Source organism: Gracilinanus agilis, chromosome 4 (genome assembly GCF_016433145.1).
Source record: "Gracilinanus agilis isolate LMUSP501 chromosome 4, AgileGrace, whole genome shotgun sequence".
Taxonomy (NCBI): domain Eukaryota; kingdom Metazoa; phylum Chordata; class Mammalia; order Didelphimorphia; family Didelphidae; genus Gracilinanus; species Gracilinanus agilis.
The window spans coordinates 123466824-123490437 of record NC_058133.1 but is presented as its reverse complement, the minus strand read 5'-3'; the positions used below and the strand labels follow the sequence as shown (position 1 = coordinate 123490437).

General features: G+C 34.8%; 1 protein-coding gene across 1 annotated transcript in view; it reads left to right on the top strand.

Moving 5' to 3' along the window:
* Positions 1-23614, top strand: part of USH2A (usherin) — a 1059501-nt gene that overhangs the window by 111239 nt on the left and 924648 nt on the right. The window contains exons 9-10 of the mRNA XM_044674959.1: positions 18950-19145; positions 21170-21300. Coding sequence (XP_044530894.1) covers positions 18950-19145; positions 21170-21300 — 327 coding nt within the window. The remainder of the gene's footprint in view (positions 1-18949; positions 19146-21169; positions 21301-23614) is intronic.

The window sequence follows — 23614 nt, the reverse complement described above, 5'->3', positions numbered from 1 at the left end:
ATAATAAACCCTTTTGTGTTTCAACAGACCTATTAGTATAATTTGTCTGTTAGTTATTAAGAGAGAGAAGAAGAGGGAAAGAACCAACATACTCTGGGTGAAGGGAAGCCGGGGTATCCATCTTGAAGGAAGGTGTAACTTCAAAACAAGTCCCTTCCTGTGAAATTAACTAAACCCTGTTTGTTAATTTCAGGTTAGTCTATTTCCCTCAGCCTGTGTATGAGTCTAAGTCCCAGTCTGTAAAGCCTGCTGTTTTGTCTGTTTAGTTTAATTTCTCCTCTCCCTGAAGATCTCTGTTTACCTTCTGTGTTATACTCCTGACTTCAGGTGGGGGAAGGGAGGCAAAGATGGAGTCTGAGTAAGGACCTGCCTTTAACTCAGCTTACAAGATGCTATTGCTATCTAAAGGGAATAAATGATGACTGACTAATTTCTTTATATCTAATACTGTTAAATAACAATTAACCCTTCACAGATTTGAACTCCTCTCTAATTACTCTCCTTATTAACTCCACAGACATATAAGGTAAGGGAGGGAAGGTAGGAAATAATATTGGGAAGGAAGATATAAAGGGTTTATCCAAAATAACAATTTCTTAAATAAATATTTCAAAGCTAGGCTAAATTTCAATACTACAGATAGGTAAGGAAGCCCTCAGCTGATCTCAGTCCTCTGTCCACCAGAGACCCAAACCAACTGCTCTCTCCCTCAAGATTCCAAACCCCTAACTGCTTTTCAGAACTCAGCCAAAGCTTGAAAAAACTATATGACCCCCTCTCTCTATACTACAGTAGTGACTGTGACTAAGCTGCCCTCCCCTCTGTGCCTTTCCTCCAGCTGCCTCCCTGCTAACTGTGGTTAGAGCCCTAAACCTGGCACAGCTGTTGCAGCAAGGCATTCTCTCAGGGCTGGAGCCCTCACCCAGAGATTCCAGTGACCACCAGAGACTCAGCACAGAGGTGGGGGAGGGGTCCTGGGACCTTCCTTCTTCCTTTTTCCTTAAACATGAGAATTTTGCCTTCTCTGCATATCTTTTAAGTTGAATTTAGTAGGAGATTCCCCACCACCACCCTTTGGCTCTGTCCTGTTGTTAGATTTGGTTTTCTGTCCTCTCTTTGTTTCTGATTGATTTGGAAGGGTTTTCACAGTGGTCTGGACTTTTTCTGCTTCTAAGTGGTCATCTTGACACTGCCCCTATTCTATATATGTTTTTAGAAGATAACAGGTTGTTATGATGCAGGAGAAGTCAGCCAAAAGTCTCACTAATATAATAGCTGCAAATTTGTAGAGTACATAACATATAAGCATAAGAGTATATCTGTTTTGAAAAGCAAACGTATTGTTTAAGGAAGTGAATTCAAGTAAATTAAACATACTAAGTATAGATTGAGATAGAACTTTGAGGGAAACACAAAAACTAATAAGACAGGGTTATGCTTCCTTCCTTAAAAAAACTTATAGTCTACTAGGAAAGATAATACAATTACATATAATCCAAACTTGAATATAAATGTATAAGAAAGATGCAAATTAAGTATTTCAAGAGCCCAGAGGTGATTATTTCCAATAGATGAAAATCTGGATTTAAAGAAAAGATAAATTAGAGGATAATTATTTACTTTACAAATGGAGTATCAATAGAATTATTTTAAAAGAAAGCAACTTTAGTGGATCTAAAATATAATTTGATTTGTTAGAATTGGATTCACAAAAGATTTTTTAGGAACATATACCCTATTTTTTAAACCCTGCCTTCTGTCTTACAAATGATACTAAATATTGATTCCAAAGCAGCAGAGCAGTAAGGGATAGGTAAATGGGGTTAAGTGACTTGCTCCTAGTCACATAGCTAGGAAGTATCTGAGGCCAGGTTTGAATCCAGATCCTCCCAATGCAAGGCCAGACTCTCTATTCATTGTGCTACCTAGATCTCCCAGAATATATATACTCTTCAAGATATATTGGTATATGCTATGACTTGAGACAAAGCAGTTGAATAACTGAAGCATGGATGAAGCATTAACAAATATATATATGTATATATATATACATATATATAATCAAAGAATTATGAAAGATGGTCATTGGTTAGTTTTTTTACATTTAATTAATTTTTACTGAGTTCATACTCTGTGTATGATAACATGCACTGAATTCTGGAGTGGTTACATAGAAGAATAGAATGACCTTCATATATAAGATGCAAATTATCATTAAATGTTAGATCACAATTACTTAAATGAAAGGCAGAATCTTGTGAAAATAAATGATGCTAACAGGCATTGGAAGTATAAATAGGATCTATTTTGCAAACAAGTCTTCCTGTATAGGACATTTATTGTCTTTACATATAGAATCATAGTTTGCAATTCTAGCACTGAGGCAAATATGACAGGCTATTCTCTCAAATCAACTTTTCAAGGCAAATTTTGTAGAGGAATATGGTAAGAGACCTGAGCCCTCAGGATATAACACCAGCTAACATTAAACCTAAATGAGAAAAAGAGTGATTGTGTGAGAGGTAAATGTTTATTTTAGGAGTATCATGGTCCCCACACAGGGTCAGCCCTAGGCCAGATACTGCCATAGTTGATGCCTTCAATTTTTTTCTTCATCTTGGCACTTACTGAGCATTTTCCTCCTTCACTTCCAATCCATGGTACCCAGTTATTATTGGCCTTTGGTTTTTTACTTAATACCCGTAGCTACTACTTCTAAATAAGAGAAAATGAATACTGGGTAAATTATTATGTTTCTTTATTAAAATAGTTGATGTGATGTGATGGAAGTTCAATGTACAGCTTTTCTGAAAACAAAAATTTGGCCCACATTTCTGGTTTGTTTTATTCCTGTGATTTTCCTATTTCCCCCAAGTCTTAGATTTGTTGAGTCCCAAATATTCTCTGTGCCCACTGGCACTGCCTTTTTACCTGACTGGAGAACAACCAACCTGAGTTTCTTCTTGCCTCAGAGGAAATGCAAGCATAATGCAGAGGCTGAAAAGAGAGTTGTAGGTATACTGTAAGGCCAGATTAAGTAATGTCCTATGTGGAACAATTAGTTGGATTCTGTTTGACCTCAGACAGGTAAACTAATTATAATTGGTTTTGATGTGATAGAAAAAATTTCACTCTCCAAAGCTTGAATGACCCCCTTGTAGAAATATTTTTTTTGTCACTTGCTACCCAAGTGGCCTATGGCAGGTAAGTCACTTTCCTTAGACTTCATTATCCTCATCTATAGAATGAAAAGGTTGACTGAGATGACCTATTTTTGTCCATTCTAGCTTAAATCATATGACACTGTGTCAGAGAGGGAATTTCTGCACTGCCTGAGAGAAGGGACTACATGATATCTAAGGTCTCCTCCAATTCTAATGATACCTAGTTCTTTTATAGTCATCCTTCAGTCATGCTTCAAATGCTGCAGATGATGAGGAGATTCCTATTTTTCTCCTATCACATGATGTTTTTTGTCTTGTATTTTCATTCAGAGCCAATTCCTTTTCAAGTCTTGATAGATAGTTGGAAAATTAACATAAAATTTTTGGATCATTGAAGGATACCTACACCCCCTACCTTCCTGGGAAATAACCTTTAATAGATGTTGACTGACATGTTGACAGTTTGTAGTGGATAACATTTGTAGTTGTTCTGACGACATGTGAAGACTTGAAGCAATTTACCAAAATAACATTAGACAAAACTCTCTTATTATTGGCAAGATGGCTCATTGTTTTACATATGTCAGAAATGATGTTCTGAGTTTAAAGGATGATTGTTCAACTCTTTGTTTCACTTTGCCAAGGAGACATGGCCTTGGTTTTTGAGAACCCGAACTAGGCCAAGAGCACCAGTCATACTTTTAAAACTCATATGTCAAGGCAGTGGGTCTGGTTAGGGTGAAGAGTCATCCTAATGTTCCTGCTTCTGATCTGCCCAAGAGTATTAGAAACAATTTAAGCCAGGCTTTAAATTTCAGTGAGCAAATAGCATGCAACTACACTCAATCTGTGGACTCTTTAATTACATGAGAATTACCAACTAGTGGAAGGATAATTACTGAGTAAGGAGTATGTCATTGAAGGATAAATACATGATTATTTCTGTCTTCTGAATGGCAATGCATGGTAATTGCTTTTGGATCTGCTAATTGTAATTACATAGTAATCCATAGGTACAAATGGTCCTGCATTTACCATTAAACCTTTGATGTTACTATTCAATTAAATACTAGTTACATTAAGGTGGAACCCTGTAACTTGTCATAGGCTAAAAAAGTGTACTGGGCATTGAGTCCAATCCCTTTGTGTAAAGAGGATTTTTTTAATCTACATTTCCCTTTCAAGCTTTTAGATTCATTGATCACTGATTATCACTAGGTAGAGTTTCATCAATATTTTCTTTGTGTCTGGAGGAAGGATTGGGGTGGGGTTCACTTGGATACAGTTTGACTAGATCAAAAGATATATGAATACTCTGAAGTTTTGTCTTTATTAAGATGATTGCCACAGCCAGACAAAAGAAATTAAACTGGAACTGAGTCACTTGAATTACAATTGAGTTCTCAGGTACAAAGGTAAAAAGAAGCAGTGAATAGAGCATGAGAACAAATTATTGTTATTAAAGAGATTTAGGCTCTAAAAATTTCTAATGTAGTAGGCCTGATTGGACTGATGAGAAGGGAGCAATTTGCAGACTTTAGGAGGTTCTCTAATTCTATTAGGCCATTTGAGTACAGCCTAATAAATTACTTCTTTCAATTCAGTAAGTGGTGCCCTACTGACCTCCAAAAACTGAGCAGTTTATTTCCTTCTCACTAAGGCTGATTCTCTTCCGCCTTTGTAGACGAAGGAGGGGAGCTTGCTCAGTCTTGGGCTTTCTATTCAGCATGGGAATTGTATAGGAAGGACTGAATCAATTTCCCCTTCATAGATTCTCTTTTCACGTATCTGTGGCCTCCTCTTCGATAGAACCATTCAGCCTGGTTTGCAGTTCTGTTTAGAGAAAAGTAAGAATGGGTATGTGGTGCTCTGGTGATTTTGAGAACCTGCTCCTCCACTCAAAGCCCATTTTACAATCTTGGAAACCACCATGTTCACTTACTAGTAGGGCTGTAGGGACAGACAGCCTCCAGTGGCCATTTGGCCAAGAGAATTCTGTAGTCCAGGGAGAAGAGTTATCACTGTAACTTCTGCCCTCCAGATAGAAAGAATAGGATTGACTTCATCATCTGGACTTAGCAGTGGATATGGTCTCAGTTAAAATTAACATCAACTTAAATGTTTGTCTTCTATTAAGAATGCTTTAAAAATAACTGAATGACATAATAGAGGGTTGGCCTTGGATCCAGGGAGACCTGGGTTCAAACTATCTGTCTGTGACTGGGGACAATTCAGTAAACTTATCAGTGTCCCCAAGAAATTCTTTAAGACCTTAAGTTACAGATGGATTGGAGCTGTTTACCTGTATTATGTTTACCTGTAGAGAGGGTATTTCTAGGATCTAGATAAGATCACAGCTACAGGCAAAGTAAAATAATTATCACCTAAATTTATGATGATCCTGAAAATACAGTCTAGTTGACCCTTTCAACCTGTTTGTCTATCACTCCCTAAAAATAGCAACAACTCATTTATCTGAACTTGTTGAAGACTGAGCTGTTATCTATGAACAGACTTTCAAGGTAAATTGAACCATACTCTTTAAGGGTAAAAACTTTAAAATATCTAAAGTGTTTTTGATGGAAGTTTCTTGAAGATGTAATTACTAACTTCCCTGCCTTCTTAAAGAGATTGTATATTGAACATAATTTAGCCTTTTCTTGAAGATGTAGGGTCATTATACATATCATTTACTGTACTGTGCGCTATAGTATAGTGATACTCAGAGTAGAGTTGGATAGGACTCTACTCAATAGCTCCAGGCTAATAAGCTTTTTTGAGTTACAGTGTCTGCTTTTCATAGTTTTTCTGTCTTCTTGCTGTCAAATTGTCATTTCGTCCTGCTGTCAATGTGCTTAGCTCTAGCAGTACTTTCCCCCACCTTCTATTTTGCTGATTTCATTCTATGGTGGGTTGGAAAACCAGAGATTGAGAGGAGGAAAGCCTGAGGGGCTCTGCTGTAAGTAAAATGCATGAGCTTTAGTGACTTTGTGACTTCTGTTTGGGCTGCTCAGAGGCCCATTTTGCTCCTGTGTTCTCAGTTGCCTTTCGGAGAGTTAAAATTCCTGAATGGTACCCCTAGATAAATGAAGTGTTACTATAGTTATGCTAAACACATTTCCTCTCCCTATGATTTTCACTACTTTTCCTGTAATCTATTTCTGTATAAAGGAGCAAAAATGGGCTAGTTTGGGACATTAATGATAATTTTTCTTTTCTTTTTGTAGTTTAGCTCTGAAGATATTTATAAGCCTAACAGTGACAAAAGGAATGTATTCTAGCTTAATGATCTGGAAGACTGAAGTGCCATTGTATATTATTAAAGGATAATGCAATAAAATCAATTTCCTCAGTGTCCTCAAGATTTGATGATTATTCAATGATTTTCCTACCTGAACATGTCAAAGTATTTGGCTGAAACTCTTAGTGAAGCTGATTAGTCATCTTTGAGAAGCTATCAAGTTGATAGCAGTTAAATGAATCAATGATAAAGGTCCTCAGCATTGATATCATAGCCATTGTAGAGTCTTGTAATTTGAACATCCAGGGACATATCAAGGGGAATCCAGTTGTTACAGAAGAAACTAAAGCATAATTGAAACTGACAAATGATCAACTGGAGATTGTGGAAAATATTATGTAGAAAGCCATCTGGTTCAGGGGCTGCATAAAGTGTAAGATTTTAAATAAATTTAAAGTTGTCAGTAGAAAAGATGTGTATATTTAGACATCTGGCCTCAGAAAAATTGGAAAAGTCGTAGGTATCTTGAAATATTTCTTAGCCACGGATATTTTTAGTATTCCTACTTCTTACCTTAGTTGATTAGGTGACCAACAACTTAATTTGAAGGTCCTGGTGCAAACCCACATTTGTCTGTGGTAATGATATGGAAAAGACTAGTGATCTCACCTCATTCTGACACAGTGGATAAAACACTGGGCTTGAATTCAAGAAGAAATAATTTCAAACCTTATTAAGACTTAGATACTTAGAGCTGTGGGATCCTAGGCAAGCCTCACTTTCCTTATCTGTAAAATAGGGGTAATAGCACTTACCTCATAGAGTAATTGTGGGAACCAAATGAGATATACTATGTAATTTCAAAACTTTAAAACACTTTATAAATGCTAATTAGTATTCAGAAATAGCCACATATAGGTATCAGGCACCACCAGCAGAGTTGTCTTTGAAAACAAAAGATAGGAAGTATGATTATATTATGGTTTGGTTATATTATGGTAAATATCTTTATCAGCTTTGAAAAAAAGAAATCTAAAATTCTTCTACATCCACAGTTTTAATGAGGAGAGTTAAGGGAAAGTCTTCAATGTGTTGGCTACAACCCATATGAAAGATTTGTGGAAAGCCTTGGACAGAAATTACACAGGATAAGGAAGTAAGGATGGATTGGATTCTGTTTCAATGGAGACTATGTTGATTAAACAATAGATCTATTAAAGCAAAAGTGGGACAGTATGACTAAATCCATCATCCTGTGTTTGTGAGTTTTTGAAAATTACCAACTAAGAGGCAGCTAAGTTGGTCAGTGGATAGAGATCCAGGTCCTGGATTCATATCTGGCCTCAGATGCTTTCTAGTTGTGTGATCCTGGGCAAGTCACTTAACACCAATTCCCTAGTCCTTCCTTCTCTTCTTCCTTGGAATCAATACTTAGTATTGATTGTAAGACAGAAAGTAAGGGTTTGAAAAATGACTAGATTATATGGTATACTGAAAAAAATATATTATTAGACTTACTTACATAGTAGGTGGTCCATAGGGCGATACAGTGAATAGAGTGCTGTGCTTGGAACCAGGAAGACCTGAGACACTTAGTAGCTATATGATCCTGACCTATTTAGCTTAGTTCTTCATCTGAAAAATGGGTACATACTGGAGAAAGAAATGGCAAACCACTCTTTGTCAAGAAAACCACATGGACAAAGATCATGGGGACAGGGAGAATATGACAAGAGTGAATGACTAAATAGCAACAAATGTTCAAATGAGTTTTTTCTTCATGGGAAGAATTTTTTTTTTGTCATTTTTCTTTGTGTTCCTAATGTCTAATATAGGGTTTAGTATATAGGCCTTTAATAAATGGCCACTCGATTAAATTAACTTGAATCCAAATCAAATGTCACCATTTAGCATCTTGTTGTAGATCCAGAAATAATGGGATTCTATTGACTCAGTGAAAATTCAAATAAAAAAAAACATCTCTTGGTTATTTCCTTGTATCTGTTCTAGGTAATTCTATTTCACCATGAATCTTCTCTGGAATGGATATTAGAGAGAATTAGTGTTTGTATTATGACTGCTGAAAAAATAATTGAGCAATTTTTGGATAGAAGCAGGGTGGTTTTTTTTTGTACCTAGAACCACTGCTTTACTTCAGTGGCAAAATGTTCTTTTATTATAAGCTTTTAGAAAGCGAGAATGCATCTTGGTAGCATTGGCTAGAGTGTGTTGCCAACATCATGTACTTATTAAGTAGAAATGATGCTGGGCCTACATAGGCCTATTTTCATTTTGCCATTTTAGATTTTTTATTTTTAGGTCAAGGTCCAGACACTTCTGAGAAGGAAAAAAAACGCGTCTGCAATAGACATTGTTAAATTCAAGATTTTGCAACTGAATGTTTTACCCCACCAGCTAATGTATTCAAATCCAAAAAAGCCAATAGTGAGAGAGACTCCATAAGCACGTTGTATAGTCGCTCTCCAGAAGACAAACTACATATGTAATCACTCTGACAGGGCCCATAGGTTGCACATCCATCACCTACATCATCTTCTATTCAAAAAAGCAACACTCAAAGAATAAAAGTAATACTGTCAGGGGAGCAATGTCTTCAATTATGAAGAATAATTATGAAGGAAATGAAAAAGACTTGAGGCATTTTCTCCCAGTCACATTCCTCACTTGGCCAAGGCTTGATGATGGGGAAGGGGGCAACAGAAATGAATGAAATGAAGAGTCAGTTATGCTTCCTGCTCTGTTCCTCAAATCTCCATGAAAGCTAATATCTCAGCTTAGTATTGCTTTGATACCAGTTTAAGGAGTCAGTTAGTTTATCACAGAATATCAATTCCTTCTATTTGACTACATGATGGAGAAGATTCCCAGTGGATCATAACCCTTTGTGAAGATCAGCAGGGCTCCATGATGAATACCTCTCTTTTGTGGCCACTAATAAGATTTCTTTTGCATTTTGAGCCAGTGACTAAAAGCCATGGTCCTGGGGCACAACTGATACAGTGGACAGAAAAATGATAACAGGTTAGTCTGGGCTAGGCATAATTGCTATAAAGCAACTCTACCTACATTGGAAGTACCAGTGAATTGGGCAGCCAGAAATATAATTGATACCCAGGAGGGGAGCAGACTTTTAACAGATTCCCTCTCTCTGTCTCTCTGTCTCTCTCTCTGTCTCTGTTTCTCTCTGTCTCTGTCTCTCTGACTCTCTCTGTCTCTCTCTCTCTGTTTCTCTGTCTCTCTCTCTGTCTTTCTCTCTCTCTGTCTCTCTCTGTCTCTCTCTCTGTCTCTCTCTGTCTCTCTCTCTGTCTCTCTCTCTGTCTCCCCCCCTCTCTCTCTGTTTCTCTGTCTCTCTCTCTGTCTTTCTCTCTCTCTCTGTCTCTCTCTCTCTGTCTCTCTCTGTCTGTCTCTCTGTCTCTCTCTCTCTGTCTCTCTCTCTCTCTCTCTCTCTCTCTCTCTCTCTCTCTCTCTCTCTNTGTCTCTGTCTCTCTCTCTCTCTCTCTCTCTCTCTCTCTCTCTCTCTCTCTCTCTCTTTCTCTGTCTGTCTGTCTGTCTGTCTCTCTGTCTCTCTCTGTCTCTCTGTCTCTCTCTTTAATCCTTACCTTATATCTTAGTGTCAAGTCTAAGCAGAAGTATGGCAAAGGCTAGGCAATTCAAGTTAAATGATATGCCGAAGGTCACATAGCTAGGATGTATCTGAGACCAGATTTAAACCCATGTCCTACTGATTCCAGACTTGGCATTCTATCCACTGTGCTACCTAGATACTTTTTAGCAAGCTCTACTAGTGACCACTCAGAATAGCAACTCTGGCCAGTATCTTCCTGCTAGCCTGGATGTAGATATGGATTCATGAAACCACATGAGTGTATTCTTCTTCCTTGGCTAGCAGATCAGTCGAACTCTCTTCTCAGGGAGAATATCCGTTGTCCTTAGCTGTGATACACTAACAAGTGAAATGATAACAGGGGAAGTCTTTCATTACCTTACTAAATGACTGGGAAAAGAACTTGATCAACAGTTTTCCATTTCAAACTCTTTAGAAGGTCAGCATACAAGTTTTCTGTCATACTTTCTCTTCCCTACTATAAGAGGTCCAGCCTTGTGGAAAAATCATAGTTGCTGACATCATTCCTACTATTTATAGCCTATAAACCTCCTTTTATCTCCCAGCACTATTCTATCTCAATGAAGCTTGTTTCATAAATGCTGGACCCTTTTAGCAATTACAGGAGTATTTGAGGATCAATATAACCCCTTAAGGAAAATAATGATAATATTAATAATAGCTATCATTTATATAGTGCTTTAAGATTTGTAAAGAATCTTACAAAATATTATCTGGTTTCATTCTCACAATAGTCTTAATGGGTCTGTGCTTTTATTATTTCCATTTTATAGATACAGAAACCAAGGCTTATCATTCTTTTGTTTCAGTCCTGTCTGATTCTTTGTAACTCTATTTGTGTTTATTATTTGTGTAACTCTATTTCTTGGCAAAGATACTGAAGTGATTTTTATATTTCCCTCTCTAACTCATTTTAAATATGAAAAAAACTGTAGGGTTAGGTGACTTTCCCAGAGTCATACAGCTAATGAGTGTCTGAGGTTAGATTTGAACTCAGGTCTTCCTGACTCTAGGCTCAGGACTCTATCCACTGGGCAATTTAGTTGTCTTTAGGAAAAGAGGTAGATAAAGGTTGCACAGTGTTATACAGCTTGTAAATGTCTGAAATAGGATTTGAAATCAGTTCTTCCTGACTCCATGTCAAACTCTCTGTACTACATCTGCCTTTATAGGGATACTTATAGAATCACCAGTCATTTTTGGCTATTATGGATGCCTAGGGGCCATAATCATTTTAAAATAGTACATGGTCTGGGAATTTTATGTTGCTTGTGTCCAGAGCCCTAGGGATGTGCATATATGAGGAAAATAAGAAGGCACCAGCTTTTAGGGACAGTATCTCTTTTAGAGTTTAGGCCAACTCCCTTGTTTTCATTTTTATAGATCAGTTATTTTAAGGCATTATTTATTTATTTATTTTAAATTTTAATTAATTTAAAATATTTTTCCATGCTTACATGAATCATGTTCTTTCCTTCTTCTTCTCCCACCCCCTCCTGTAGCCAACGAGCAATTCCAATGGGTTTTACATGTGTAATTGATCATGACCTATTTTCATATTATTGATATTTGCATTAGGTTGATTATTTAGAGTCTGCATCCCCATTCATATCCCCATGGAACCATGTGATCAAGCAGTTCTTTTTCTTCTGTGTTTCCACTTCCACAGTTCTTTTTCTGGATGTGAATAGCATTCTTTCTCATAAGTCCCTGCTAGTAGAAGTCCATTACATTCCATTGTGCCACAGTGTATCCATCTCTATGTATAAGGTTCCCCTGGTTCTGCTTCTTTCACTCTGCTTCAATTCTTGGAGGTTGGTCCAGTTCACATGGAATTCCTCCAGTTCATTATTCCTTTGAGCACAATTGTATTCCATCACCAACAGATACCACAATTTGTTCAGCCATTCCCCAATCAAAGAGCATCCCTTAATTTTCAAGTTTTTTGCCACAACAAAGAGTGTGGCTATAAATATTTTTGTATACGTCTTATTTCTTTGGGGTATAAACCCAGCAGTGGTATGGCTGGATCAAAAGGCAAGCAGTCTTTTAAAGCCCTTTGGGCATAGTGCCAAATTGCCATCCAGAACTGTTGGATTAATTCACAACTCCACCAACAATACATTAATGTCCCAACTTTACCATGTCCCCTCCAACATTTATTACTTTCCTTTGCTATCATTTTATCCAATCTTCTAGGTGTAAGGTGGTTCCTCAGAGTTGTTTTGATTTGCATTTCTCTAATTATAAGAGATTTAGAACACTTTTTTCATTTGCTTATTGATAGTTTTGATTTCTTTATCTGAAAATTATCTATTCATGTCCATTGGGCAATGGTTTGCCTTTTTGTACAATTGATTTAGCTCCTTATAAATCTGAGCAATTAGACCTTTGTCAGAGGTTTTTGTTATAAAGATATTTCCTAATTTGTTACTTCCCTTCTAATTTTGTTGAATTGGTTTTGTTTGTATAAAACCTTTTTAATTTAATGTAATCAAAATTATTTATTTTACATTTTGTAATATTTTCTAACTCTTTCTTTGTTTTAAAATCTTTCCTTTTCCATAGATCTGACAGGTAAACTATTCTATGCTCACCTAATTTACTTATAGTTTCCTTCTTTATATTCAAGCCATTCATCCATTCTGAATTTATCTTGATGTAGTGTGTGAGATGTTGATCTAAATCTAATCCATCCCATACTGTTTTCCAATTTTCCCAGCAGTTTTTTCAAATGGTGGTTCTAAAAGCTGTGCTCTTTGGGTTTATCATACTCTGTTTTGCTGAGGTTATTTACTCCAAGTCTATTCCACTGATCCTCCCTTCTTTCTCACAGCCAGTACTAACTAGTTTTCATGACCACTGCTTTATAGTATAGTTTAAGATCTGGTACTGCTTGGCCCCCTTCCTTCACATTTTTTTTTCCATTTTTTGCCTTGATATTCTTGATCTTTTGTTCTTCCAAATGAACTTTGTTATAGTTTTTTCTAATTCAGTAAAAAAAGTTTCTTGGTATTTTGATAGGTCTGGCACTAAATAAGTAAATTAATTTGGTTAGGATTGTCATTTTTATTATGTTAGCTCATCCTACTAATGAGCAATTAATATTTTTCCAGTTTTTTAGATCTAGTTGTAATTGTGTGGAAAGTGTTTTGTAGTTGTGTTCATATAATTCCTATGTTTGTCTTGGCAGATTGATTCCTAAGTATTTTTTATTGTCTAGGGTGATTTTAAATGGAATTTCTCTTTCTAACTCTTGCTGCTGGGATGTGTTGGAAATATATAAAAATGCTGATCATTTATGTGGGTTCATTTGGTATCTTGCAACTTTTCTAAAGTTGTTGATTATTTCCACTAGCTTTTTAGTTAGGATTTTCTAGGATTTTTTAAGTAGACCACCATATCATTTGTAAAGAGTGATAGCTTGGTCTCCTCATTGCCTATTTTAATACCTCCAATTTCTTCTTCTTCTCTAATTGCTACTGTTAGTGTTTCTAGTACAATATTAGTAATAGAGCTGATAATGCATCTCCTTGTTTCACCTCTGATCTTATTGGAAAGGCTTCTAATTTATCTCCATTGCAGATGATGCTTGCTGATGGCTTTAAATATATACCACTCATTATTTTTAGGAAAGGCCCTTCTATTCCTATACTTTTTAGTGTTTTCAATAGGAATGAGTGTTGTATTTTGTCAAAGGCTTTTTCTGCATTTATTGAGATAATAATGTGATTTTTGTTGGTTTGCTGGTTAACATGGTCAATTATGTGGATAGTTTTCCCAATATTAAACCATCCTTGTATTCCTGGTACAAATCCCACCTGATCATAATGAATAACCCTCATGATAACTTGCTGGAGTCTTTTTGCTAGTATTCTATTTAAAATTTTTGCATCAATATTCATTAAGGAGATTGGTCTGTATTTTTCTTTCTCTGTTTTTGTCCTGCCTGACTTTGGAATCAGTACCATTTCTGTGCCATAAAAGGAATTTAGTAGAACTTCTATGCTTTTTTTGTCAAATAGTTTGTATATTTTAGAGGTTAGTTGTTCTTTAAATGTTTAATAGAATATACTTGTGAATCTTTCTGGCCCTGGGAATGTTTTCTGAGGGAGTTCTTTGATGGCTTGTTCAATTTCTTATTCTGATATGGGATTATTTAAGTATTCTATTTCTTCTTCTGTTAATCTAGGCAATTTATATTTTTATAAATAATCATCCATATCATCTAGATTGCAACATAATTGGGCAAAATAGTTCTTAATAATTACCTTAATTTTGTCTTCATTAAAGGTGAGGTTGCCCTTTAGATTTTTTCATACTGTTAATTTGGTTTTCTTCTTTCCTTTTTTATTAGATTAACCAGTATTTTATCTATTGTATTTGTTTTTTCAAAGTACCAGGTTCTAGTCTTATTTATTAATTCAATAATTCTTTCATTTTCAATTATATTAATTTCTCCTTCAATTTTTAGAATTTCTAATTTTTTTATCTGGAGATTTTTAATTTGTTCCCTTTCTAGTTATATAATTTGCATGCTCAATTCCTTGTCCTCTTCCCTCCCTGATTTGTTAATATATGCACTAAGGGATATAAATTTTCCCCTGAGTACTGCCTTGGCTGCATCCCATAGATTTTGATGTGATATCTCCTCATTGTCATTCTCTTCAATGAAATTATTAATTGTTTCTATGATTTGTTCTTTAATCAACTGAGTTTGAAGAATCATATTATTTAATTTCCAATTGATTTTTTATTTGCTTCTCCACATACCGATACTAATTATTATTTTTATTGCATTATAATTTGAAAAGGTTGCATTTATTATTTCTTCTTTTTTGCATTTGTTTGCCATGTTTTTATGCACTAGTACATGATTAGTCTTTGTGAATGTACCATGTGCTGCTGAAAAGAAGGTGTATTCCTTTTTGTCCCTATTTATTTTTCTCCATATATCTATCAACTCTAATTTTTCTAAGATTTCATTCATATCTCTTACCTCTTTCTGATTTATTTTTTGGTTTGATTTATCTAGATCTGATAGAGGAAGTTTTAGGTCTCTCACTAGTATAGTTTTACTATCTATTTCCTCCTTTACCTCCAGTAGTTTCTCCTTTAAAAATTTGGAGGCTATACCATTTGGTACATACATATTGAGTACTGCTATTTCCTCATTGTCTATACTGCTTTTTATCAGGATGTGATTACCTTCCCTATCTCTTTTAATCAGATCAATTTTTACTTTGACTTTATCAGATATCATGATTGTGACATCTACCTTCTTTTTCTCAATCAATGCCCAATAGATTTTGCTCTAGCCTCTTACCTTTACCCTATGTTTCTTGTAGACATGTTTCATGTGTGTTTCTTGTTGACAACATATGGTAGGATTTTGGTTTCTAATCCACTCTATTATTTTCTTACATTTTATGGGTGAGTTCATCCCATTCACATTCAGAGTTATGATTCCCACCTGTGTATTCCACATTATTTTGATTTCCTCTCCTAGTTCTGCCCTTCCTTCTTTCATTATTTCCTTCTACACCAGAGTTTTGCTTTTAATCAGTCTGCCTAATCCCCACCCTTATTTTACTTCCTTTCCCACCCCTCCCTTCTTATTCCCCTTATATTTTTCTTTAAAGTCTATTGAATTCCCTCTCCCCTCTCTTTCCCTCCCTTTTGGTACTCCTCACCTCACTCTCAATTTCCCCTCTCAATTTCCCTATAAGGTAAGATAGATTTTGATACCCCAATGGATCTGGATGTTCTTTTCTCTCAGAGTTGATTCCACTGAGAGTAAATTTTAAGTATTATGTATTAGCACTCTCTTCCTCTCATTCTTATAATTGTATTCTTCCCCTACCACTCCCATGGACCTCTTTTTGTAACATAATTTGTCCTATTTTTTTATTCCTTCAAGTTTTTCTTGCTGCAATCTTCTACCCCCCTTTCTTTTTTTACATATCATCTTAAACCACTTAGTACCCCAGCCACTACCTATGAATAATTCTTCTACTATTATAGTGAATACAGTTTTTTGAGTTAATAATCATGGAAATTAGGAGCTATTATTATCCTCATTTTACAGTCGAACAAATTAAGGCATATAAACATATGAACTGGCCAGGTTCATATAATAAATGTCTTGAGGTCAAATTTGAACTTAAGTCTTCTTGATTAACACTTCTCCTAGCAGTGTTGATGGAAACATTCATAGATAAATTAAAATTTAAAAATTAGTACTTTTATAATGAAAAGGTAAATTATGTTAATTTTTTTCTTTTACATTTAAATTCCTATTTTATATTTTTGTAAGGGAAAAACATTTGAGAGGCAATTCATTTTGGAATGTGCTTGACTTGAAGTCATTAGACCTTCCTATATTCAAATCCTCATTCTTCTAGCTCTGAGATTTTGAACAAATCACTTACTGTATATGACCTTCTATTTCCTAATATATAAAATGGAAACAATGATACTTTTAGAACAGGGTAATTATAATAATTGAATCACATGAGATAATGTACATGTAAGCTTTTGTTGTGTGATTTTCAGTCATGTCTGACTCTTTGTTTCATCATATGCAATTTTCTTGGCAGAGATACTTGAGTGGTTTGCCATTTCCTTCTCCAGCTCTTTTTACAGATGAGGAACCAAGACTAACAGGGTTAAATGACTTTCCTAGGGTCACACAGTTGCTAAGTGCCTTAGACAAGATTTGAACTCAGGAAAAGAGTCTTTCAGATTCCAGTTCACTCCCTTTCACCCCAACCCACACCCCCATCCAATCTGTCATCAATACCTGGTGAAGAGGAATAACCTCTTCTCTCCTCTGACACAGCTACCATTCTGGTATAGGCTATCAACACTTCATTCCTATACTATAGCATAAGCCTACTGCCTAGTCTGCTTAGCACAAGGCTCTTCCCACTCTAGTCCATCCTAGCTGACAAAGTAATCTTCCTAAAGTCCAAGTATGGTCATGATGCTCCCCTACTCAGTAAATTCAAATAGCTCCCCGTCAGTTCCAGGATCAAATATTAAACCCTCTCTTGGTAAATGACCTTCAAAACCTGGCCCCACTATCTTTTCATTCTCCTTATACTTCATGATCCTTCATTTGCTCTGCAACCCAATGATAATAGTCTTCTTGCTGTTCCTGGTATAAGGCACTCCATTTCTTAATTCCATTTCTCAATTCTGAATATGTTTACCAGCTGTCCCCTATGCCAGAAATTATCTCGTTTATCTTTACCTTCAAGTCTCAGCTAAAATCACATCTTCTCCAGGAAATCTTTCCCAACCCCACTTAATTTTTAGCCCTTGCCCTCTGTCGAATATTTCCAATTTATGCTCTCTATAATTTATCTGTGAATAGTTGTCTGAATGTCTCTCCCATTAGATTGTGAGCTCCTTGATAGCAGATGTGCTAAGCAGAGCAGTACCTTTTTGCATTTCTTCATGTCCTCATGTCTCTAGCGATTGTTTAGCCTTATATATAATAAGTACTTAATAAATGTTTATTGATTGACTGCCATATATATGAAGGGCATTTTGTAAACTGTAATGTTCAGTCTGTTGTTATTTTGAAGTAGATCAGGCAAAACCTCCATCAAAATGACCAAATTATTAACCAAAATATATTTGTTCATAGTTTTTTTCCATTGAAGCTCTGGAAAAAATCATATCAACTGCTCCAAACCATAAATACCACATGCAGAAAAATAGTGCATTATGTGAAATACTTTTATTCCAACTTTAGGTTAGATTTCCATTAAGTAAATTTAATACATATCTTTCCTCTCCTCCTATTTGTAAAGAATTTCTTTCATGAAGGACAAGAAATTGAAACTCTTTCAGAATGGGTGTATAGTCTCTTTTTTAGGAGTGGTACAGACATTTTGGAAAGTTATAATACTGTTTTCACACCAAGAAAGCATGATTTTAGGGCATTTCACTGTCCTGAAGTAGTTCTTTTAGTTTATCCCTGAATTAGACTTATTGCATATCAAATAGTATTAGTCAATTTATGTCAATTTTGATGACTGAACAAAATTCTAAATTTTTAGATAATTTAGCTTTTAAACCAGCCAGCCCATTAAATTTGGAAATGTATGTAGATAAATATTGCATTGCTGTTACAAAGTTCCACCTATGATATAGAATTGCTATATTTTTCTTACACATTATTCTTGAAAAGTGGAAATTATGATTTAGTCTCTACCATCAGTATATAAGCTTTTTGTGATCAGAACTGTTATTTTTTATTTTTAACCCTTATTTTCTGTCTTAGAATTGATAGATTTGGCACAATTTATTGGCAAGACCTAGACAATTGGGGTTAAGTAACTTTCTTAGGGTCACACAGCTAGGAATTTATATGAGGTGAGATTTGAACTTCTGTCCTCCCAGCTCCAGGCCTGGCTCTCTATCCACTGAGTCACTTGATTTCTCCATGACTATTCATTTTTGCCTTTATATCCTCACAGCCAAATGTAGTGCTTTACACATGGTAGGAGTTAAATGTACGTTGAATAAATGAGTCTGTATTTTTAGGTCAAATATATTTATTCTGGCAAATAATGTGAATGTTACATGATTTTGGTTTCAGCTATCTTTAATTCTAACATGACGTTTCCTTATTTATATGACAGAGCTTAAGGCTTAATTAAAAACATAGTCCAAAGGAAAATGAATTCATTGTTTCCTTAGTATAACTTTGAACTTAACTTAGTCCTTAGAGTTTAATTTTCTGTTATGAGATTGTTATGTGTGTGAAATGTGTGAAAGAAACTAATGTGTGAAATGTGTGAAAGAAACTAATATCTTAAATGGATATTTTAGGAACCTATAAAGTAACCCCAGCAACGTTTCTTTCCCTCTGTTTTTTCCTTTTAGTGTGATCATTGTTTGCCACTTTATAATGATAAGCCTTTTCGTCAAGGGGACCAAGTTCATGCTTTTAATTGTAAACCATGTCAGTGTAACAACCATTCCAGAAGCTGCCACTATGATATGACAACGGACCCTTTTCCTGCTGAATATTATCGAGGTGGGGGAGGAGTTTGTGACAACTGTCAACATAATACTACAGGTAACTAGCAATTAGAATGGATCATTTCATCTATGTATTTGTACTAGATAAATAATAATAAGGATCATTCTAAATTACTTTATTGGTATTTTGGATGGAAAACCACTGCCTATGTGGCCATTTTGGAACTACCTCCCCAAAGTAGATTTAGCAGATTGTTAGAATATCCCAAGCTATTGCTTACCTCATTCTTTCACTGGAAAAATACAAAGATCATATTACTGATTCTTATTATTTCCATTTTACAGATAAGAAAACTGAGCAAGAGAGGTTAAGTGACTTTCCCAGGATTATACAGCTAGTAAGTGATGGAGGCAGGATGTAAATTTAGGTTTTCCTGACTCTAAATTCAGCACTCCGTCTACTAATCTATAACTTCACCTACTTGCCCATAATCATATAGTTTGATCAGCATGTACAACTTAAAAACAAATTTATTTTTTTTTTGCCTTCCATTATGTGTTATGTTTGTCATAAAGTTATGTTTAAGCATTTGTTAAAAGCTGGGATTTAGCTAATGGAGCAGTAAAATGAGAGGAGTTGTTTTTTTTTTCAAAGCCATTAACAATGCAAAAATTAAATAAAAACCTTAAATAGCCTAAAACTTTGGTTTTGGTTTTTTGAGAACTTATTTAAAATATTAATAGTTCTTAAAGAACAGAAATATATGGACCCCTCACATAGTTTGGTAGAACTTATAATTCAATGTACATTCATATTACGTTTGTACAAGGAATGATGTCAGATGATGAAGACCTAAATGGAAAAAAAAATGACCACCTTTGCCTTTTGAACCTGAGAGACTGGTAAGGAAACCCTTCTCTGAGAGATGAAATCAGACTCTAGTAGATAAGTTGCTAGGTCTCAGTCTCATAACGGAATTGTTACCCAGGAACATCCTAGTTATCACATTCTTTTGGTCTAGGAAAAAACTATATATGAAAAACAAGATATTTGAATCCTTCCAAATTGCCTTCAAAGAAACCTAAAATACAATGTGGATATCTACAAATCAATTTTCTGTTCTCTACAAAGGACAAATAGATAATTCTTAAAAAATATCTCAAATCTGTCTTAGTTTAAAATTATTGCCTGTGAAGATCGTGGTTTTTCCTAGGATTCTTTTATTATGTCTTTTCTGAAATGGTACACTTTCTTTTGAATAAGGTTGCTCACTTATTGATGTTGGGTTAACAGTAACAACATGTGTGGAGTTAAGAAAAATGCTATACTTTAGATTCACTGTTAGTAATGTTAGTGACTTAAATGACCTTTCATATGTCTTTGAAACTTTTGCTTTTTTTTTTGTTTTGTTTTCATTTTTAAAATAGTGACAGTCTCCTACAGGGACGTGATGAAGTGATGAGTTCTAATTAACAACTTGTAAATCAACAGAATATCCTTGAATACTAAGACAATATAGCTGAGTAATATAAGATAATGATAATTTTTATTCTTTACATTTATTCATAAACCACAGCTCCATCAATATACTCTTCACTGATACTGAAAGTAGTATATAGTATTTTTCTGCTTGTAAAATAATATTTTATATTAATATTAGTCCTTTTTTCATAAAAGATCCATTTCTGGGGGGAAAATTATTTTTATATATAAGACATAAGGCTATGCTTCATGCCAAGATCCAGAACTTCATATGCAATGTACTTAGATTATCTTCCTATTTGATCCAGACTAATATGAACGATACCAAAAACTGAGAAAAGTTTTAGGTTCCAAGCTAACTCTTTCAAAATATATAGACATTCACAAAGCAGAGCTTTTATAGAAGTGTGGTATTATATAACAGATGGAAGTTTAATGAAGTAAAACACAGTTTGTAACAGGTTCATTGTTTCATATGCTCTGGATCACTAAATTGGCAGGTAGAGATGAAAGGTGCATTAAAATGGACGTCCTGAAAATTATAGAATTCTCTCAAAGGAATAGAGTCTTTAATTTTGAATTATGCAGCTGATATTAATGAATTGGAAGCCATAATGCATAACCTTTCCTTGATGCAGGAAGAAACTGTGAGCTGTGTAAGGATTACCTTTTCCGACAAGTGGGTGCTGATCCGTCAGCCAGAGATATTTGCAAACCCTGTGATTGTTATGAAGTTGGCACGAAAAATGGCAGCCTCCTTTGTGATCAGGTTAGTCTCTCCAGGACTGAGCATAGGGAATTATTCCATCAGTCAGAAATAGTTTGGAAGAACTTTGTATCAGAAGCTGGATACCACATGCAAATGCTTGGAGAATCTGACACTTCAAAGTTGTAATAACTATTTTAGAAAGTCTCCCAAAACAACCTTTCAGCTTATGAAGGTTGGGGCTAATTTGCATGGTCTTCATAGATTAGAAATGTACAGTAAAGGAGGAGTTCTTAATCCAAGGTGCACAGTGATGTAAAATACAGATCTATCACTGATAGATTTCAGGAGGTCCTTGACTTGCGACTTTTAGTATTTTTTATATATTTATTCATAATTGGTTTCCTCTGTAATGCTATTCGTTATATTTTATCCATTTAAAAATTATTTGAAAATCCAATTAGAGGAGTCATCAGACTACCAATCAGGACCATGACACCAAAAAGGTTATGAACCCCTTACCCAAAAAATGTCAAGAAAACTTTTCCAAAATGCATTCAGTCCATGACACGTACTCATATTTTAAGTAGAATCATATTATAATGATGTTATTTTGGTATTTGTGTTTAACATAATCAAAATGGATATACTTTGCTAAATTCCATGCTGTGGTAAATATCATAACTACACTCTAATATGTTTATTTTTAGATGTGATTGATAAAGAAATTAGAAATCAAGATAGTGTTGCTATTAAACCTCTTTGGTCCATCTTTTCTTCATTTAATATCTGCCATATGTGTGTTATTTTAACCCAATAAAATATGGTAATTCAGGAGTCTAAGCTATGCATTTTAGAAATACTATATTCCTGAACATGGGTCCATTTTATGGTGATGATTCTTTGACAATCTCCTTAAATTTGCTTATCTATTCTTTAGGTCAGGTAAATCTGATATAATAGCATTCAGTCATTATCTTATATCACAATTTGTTCTGCTTTTCCCCAATTGAGGAACATGCTTTTAGTTTCCAATTCTTTACCACCACAAAAAAGAGTGGCTATATTTTTGTACAAACAAGTCCTTTCTCATTTTATTTTATCTTTTCGGGATACAGACCTAATAGTGTTGTTACTGGATCGAAAGTTATTTTTTCTTTTATAGCTCTTTGGGCATCATTCCAAATTGCTCTGCAGAATGGTTGGATCAGTTCACAACTCCACCAGCCACACATTATTGTCCCAATTTTGCCACATCACCTCCAACATTTCTCATTTTCCTTTACTATCATATTGGCCAGTCTGATAGGTGTGAGGTGGTACCTCAAGGTTATTTTAATTTGCATTTCTCTAATCAGTGATTTAGAATATTTTTCATATGATTATTGATAGATTTGTTTTCTTCATCTGAAAATTGCCTATTCACATACTTTGACTTATAAATTTGACTTAATTCTTTATATATTTAAAAAATGAGACATTTATCAGAAATTTGTTATAAAATGTTTTCATAGTTTTTTCCCCCTTAAATTCTTGGTTACATTGGTTTTGTTTGTACAAAAACTTTTGAATTTAATATAATTAAAATGATTTATTTTATATATTATAATGTTCCTTATCTTTTATTTGTCATAAATTCTTCCCTTATCCATAGATCTAAAAGCTAAACTATTCCATGTTCGCCTAGGTTACTTATAATATAACTTTTTATGTTTAAATCATATTCCCATTTTGACTTTATCTTGGTATCGGTTCCTATATACATTAAAGTAAAAACACCTTACGTACTGTCTAGAATTGATACAAGTATCAATTCCCAGTAATAAGAGTAGTAAGGGCTAGGCAATGGACTTTAAGTGGTTTTCCCCATGTCCCACAGCTAGGAAGTGTCTGAGGCCAGATTTGGACCCAAGTACTCCTAACTTCATACCTAGCTTTCTATCCCTGACCTATCTAATTGTCCCCTTATATGCATTGTTTCCCACTAAAAGCTAGGACTGTTTTATTTTCCTTGTTGTAGTTCCAACTTAGTAAGCACTTTGTATATAAAATACTTTTTTCATTCATTCATTCATTCATTCATTCATTCATTCATATATAATGACACAAATGTTGCTTTTAGGTGCTGATGAGTCATAGTAATTAATATGATACAAGAACAAGAAATCAGAGAATACTTTGGCCCTTAATCATGTTAGGATTGCAGAGCAAAAATTTTCCCCAAAGGGTAAATAAAGTATAAGATTTCAGTATTACATATTTGGAAGAGACTGCAGTGACCATATAATTCAATTTATATCTGAAAGAATTCTTTTTATAATATCCCTGACAAATTCAGTTAAAAATGCCCACCGTACACTTGGACATCTCTGGTTTG